Source organism: Nanorana parkeri, unplaced genomic scaffold (genome assembly GCF_000935625.1).
Source record: "Nanorana parkeri isolate BGI_ZX_2015 unplaced genomic scaffold, ASM93562v1 scaffold422, whole genome shotgun sequence".
Classification (NCBI taxonomy): domain Eukaryota; kingdom Metazoa; phylum Chordata; class Amphibia; order Anura; family Dicroglossidae; genus Nanorana; species Nanorana parkeri.
The window spans coordinates 614,908-619,416 of record NW_017306690.1 but is presented as its reverse complement, the minus strand read 5'-3'; the positions used below and the strand labels follow the sequence as shown (position 1 = coordinate 619,416).

The 4,509-nt window shown below is 40.0% G+C and overlaps 1 protein-coding gene across 2 annotated transcripts in view; it reads left to right on the top strand.

The window, feature by feature from the left end:
- The window catches only part of ALDH1A2 (aldehyde dehydrogenase 1 family member A2), a 38,920-nt gene that overhangs the window by 22,030 nt on the left and 12,381 nt on the right, over nucleotides 1-4,509 (top strand). Inside the window, exons 6-7 of one of the 2 annotated variants that reach the window (XM_018559932.1) lie at nucleotides 2,700-2,828; nucleotides 2,949-3,062. In XM_018559932.1, the coding sequence (XP_018415434.1) occupies nucleotides 2,700-2,828; nucleotides 2,949-3,062 (243 nt within the window). The remainder of the gene's footprint in view (nucleotides 1-2,699; nucleotides 2,829-2,948; nucleotides 3,063-4,509) is intronic. The other variant, XM_018559933.1, reaches the window with a different exon arrangement.

The following is a 4,509-nucleotide window of genomic DNA, read 5'->3' as shown; positions in this document are numbered from 1 at the left end:
GGTTTTTGGGGGAAGGGGAAGGGGGGGGGGGGGTGCTACAGGTGAATTAGCAGCTTATCTTTTTATATGCTGAACTTCAAATATCGATTACTGATTTTTGAATCAAAGATGTGAATGAAACTTATACCCACTAAAGCATTCATAGTTTTTGGAAATGTTTGAATGTGCCTTGTTTCAGTTTCTGAATTGGTTATTACAGAGCTTCCATTACAAATACAATACGGTAAATCAGGAACTTCATGTAAGGCCATGAAAATAATACAATTAGTTTAAAATCTTGATGAACGTGTCCTTAAAATAAGGGTGTCATGTCCATATTTTCCCACCAAAGTTAAAAATAGCTATAACAAGAACACATTTTCCACATTCTTTTATGTAGTCACTCTTTTTTCCCCCTGAAGTCAGCAGTAATATTTGGCAAAGCTTGGACTTTGCCTAATGCTTACTTGGAGATCTGGCATCTCAAATCTTTTATATGGAAGCTGCCCACATCACAACTTTTAGGCCAATTTTTTTGTCTTTTTTTAATGGGATTGTTTCATACATAAATTGTTTAATATCTGATTTATAAACATTTGCGTTACAAGTTAATTAGGTGTTTGGTGAATGAAGCCATTAGTTTGTTTTCTAGTAATTCTTTTGAAGAAGTAAAGATATACAAAAATGTAGGATCAGTAGACAACAGTTAGGCAGCAGAGCCTTGTGTTCTGTAGTTTACATGGTTAGCCAGGTTGAAAAAAAAAAACACAAATCCATCGAGTTTAACCAATAGAGGAAAAGAGTAAATACATAGAAAACTTGAGAACCATATACTAACAGTTGATCCAGAGGAAGGTCCTAAGTGGATGTTCCCTGGATCAACAATCTCTAGTGGTATTACTTTTAAATGTTAATAACAAGCTATATTCTGTGCATTTAGGAATGCATTCAGCTATTTTTAAACAATCAGCTCAACTGGCTGGAGATACAGTAGTTTCTGAGGGAGTATATTCCACATTTTCACACTTCTCTTCTTACTGTTAAGAAGGTTTTCCATATTAAACTCCTTTTTTCCAGACACAAAGAGTGTCCCCTTTGCAATGACCTGAAAGGACAATTCAAGCTTTTGCAAATAAAATAATAAATGCACCCAATGGAGCCTGCAAAAGAGTGCAAACACAATCAGTGGATCCCAGGTGCAATGCCCAGGCTCCTGCAGACTGTTTCTCCAGCCCCTGTCCACACCAAGGTATGGGCTTTCGGTTATGGGGCTCGAAAGTTATCAATGGACTACAAGAAAGGGGACGTCACTGCAACTGTAGTCCATTGAGATTCATGAGGCCATCTACCATGGTGACAGACGGGGCTTGTAATTTTTCATTCACAGTTTCTATTAGGGATGAACCGGTACCGGTTTTTTGGTATCGAGTACGAGTACCGATATTTTCTCTTCTGTACTCACCAATACCGAATACCAATACCAAAAGACCCGTTAATGAAGCCGGGTGGAGTGTAACAACTCGCCGCCCAGCTTCCTGCTAAGCCAGGAAGCCGGCTCTATGCTCCTTTATCACCAGGTGACAAGAAGCATGGAGCCGGCTTTCTGGCCAAACAGGAAGAATGACTCGCCACTTGGCTTTCTGTTTGGCCAGCTTTCCAAGCAATTAGGAAGCCGGGCAAGGAGTCATTACATGCTGCCAAGCTTCCTGATTGGCTGGGAAGCCAGCTCCATGCTCCCTCGTCACCAGGTGACAAGGAAGAATTAAGCCAGCTTTCTGGCCAATCAGGAAGCTGGGTGGCGAGTCATTACAGGCCGTCCGACTTCCTGATTGGCTGGGAAGCCAGCTCCATGCTCCCTGGTGACAAGGGAGCATGGAGTTGGCTTCCCGGCCAATCAGGAAGCCAGGCAGCGCGTAAAAGCTCACCACCCTGCTTCCTGATACCGGAAGTTCCGGTATCGGGAGCAAATACTCGGTATCGGCACCGATACCAGTATCGATATCTGTGCATCCCTAGTTACTATGAATTAAAAAACTTCCTCCTAAAAAGAAAGCAGATTTCTTTGACATCTTCACTCCTTTGTGAATCCATGCTAACTACTGCTTATAATATTGTTTTCTAGCAAATGCTTAGCTTTGTTAAGCTTTGCTTCTTATAGTATTCAACTTCTTTTAAGATCACGTCAATGCTGTAGCCTAATTCAATGTATTCTGAAGGCCCAGTTTAGTTAAAGTATATTTGAGGACGAAACTTCCTTTATAGTTTTGGGGCATGAAAAGTTAGAACCTCTGCCATGTTTTTAGTGTATGTCCTCCCTGGGAAGGTTTACCCTCCATATTTATTCTGATGACTGCTAGTACTTCAACAAAAAGTGATGGGAAAACCAAAATTGTACAGTTACCCCAGTAACAAGAATACAGAGATAATCTTCTAATGCCAGTGATCACTGTCAAGGATAGATTTCCCCTCACTTTGCATAGATTTTCTCTCACTTTGTTATGTATAAGACAGCTAATGAAGAGAAATATTCCCATTGGGACAAAGATTGCAACAGTATACCTGACATTTATTACTCTATCAAAAGAAATTTGAATATCCAGCAGTTATTTTGCTTGCACATAATTGGTTATTTAAAATCAACATGGTTTCACCCTTTTTACTAAGCATCACTTTGCTGGATGAACAGCCTCTATTTATTAATCAACCCTATTGTTTTACAGTGGAACTTTCCCCTACTGATGTTTGCCTGGAAGGTGGCACCAGCTCTCTGCTGTGGGAATACTGTGGTAATTAAACCGGCTGAACAAACTCCACTTACTGCACTTTTCATGGGAGCCCTCATCAAAGAGGTAATGAAAGAAAAAAAGCATCAGTTATGATATTATACTTTTGCAAACTTAAGAGCTTTAAATTATATGTATGCAGACAGTTTTCACACACCATTTTCCCCTTTAATTTCATTTTACTAGGCTGGGTTTCCACCAGGAGTTGTGAATATTTTATCAGGATATGGGCCAACTGCAGGCGCAGCAATAACTGCTCACCCTGGCATAGATAAAGTTGCATTCACTGGCTCTACGGAGGTATGTACATTTTCTGTATGTGACGGGCAAAGTTTCTTCAAGTCTCAACTATTTTCTAAATGGATGGTTTTGCGTTCTACATTGAAGTGTGAACTTAATTTATTTTCTTAGAAACTATGGTAAATGATCACATATGAAAACTCTTACATGGTTTTAAGAGCTTAGACCAAAGCATTGTAGATTTTGGCTACATCAGAGTTATATATTTATACTGGTTCTTTTTCAGTACCAGTCTTAGACCCCCACCTTTAATCATCCATCGAATAATTTTCCATTTATTCATAGTTTACTGAAAACACCATGGTATTTTACAGTAATCATATGGCCTATTTACATAAACATCAGATTCAGAAGCAAGTCAAATGCAGTATGCTTTCAATTGCTTCTGAACTATTTTGACTTGTATTTGAGTTGCTTTAATTTGCTTTTTGCTTACTGAAGAAGTAACCTGAAGCTGTTTCTGAATTGATAACCCCAATAATAATGATTGATAAACCTAAGCTGAGTCGAGCTAGTTCCAGCTAGTTTTCTATTGCTATTGATCTTTATAGAGAAGAAAAGCAACCTAAGTGCAAATGAAGCCTATGTGCATGACCCTTTAAAGTGGATATGAATTCAAAACATTAAAGAGTGTTAGGTTATAGAGAACATCTATAAATCTTAGTTATGCCTAAGCAATACCTTTAAAAATGTACCTTTTGTCTGGAATTCCTCCTGAAAAATAGCAGTGCATTTCCTGGCATGTGAGTGGGCCTAGGCACTCCTGTGCCTACAGCTTTATTGCTGTACAGTATATCTTCCGTGTACTTTTTAGGAGGCACTCCTGTGCCTCCTAAAAAGAAAGCAGATTTCTTTGACATCTTCACTCCTTTGTGAATCCATGCTAACTACTGCTTATAATATTGTTTTCTAGCAAATGCTTAGCTTTGTTAAGCTTTGCTTCTTATAGTATTCAACTTCTTTTAAGATCACGTCAATGCTGTAGCCTAATTCAATGTATTCTGAAGGCCCAGTTTAGTTAAAGTATATTTGAGGACGAAACTTCCTTTATAGTTTTGGGGCATGAAAAGTTAGAACCTCTGCCATGTTTTTAGTGTATGTCCTCCCTGGGAAGGTTTACCCTCCATAAAATAATAAATGCACCCAATGGAGCATGCAAAAGAGTGCAAACACAATCAGTGGATCCCAGGTGCAATGCCCAGGCTCCTGCAGACTGTTTCTCCAGCCCCTGTCCACACCAAGGTATGGGCTTTCGGTTATGGGGCTTGAAAGTTATCAATGGACTACAAGAAAGGGGAAGTCACTGCAGCCTTCGGCTAGCTTTGGCCCCAGGACCCCTTCGGTTCAGTAGAACCGAAGGGGTGCTGTACGGGCTATTCACAATAGCCCGTACAGCTCCCAATCATGGCCGAGCGGCTCAGCCGAGCCGAACGCATATGCATCGGCT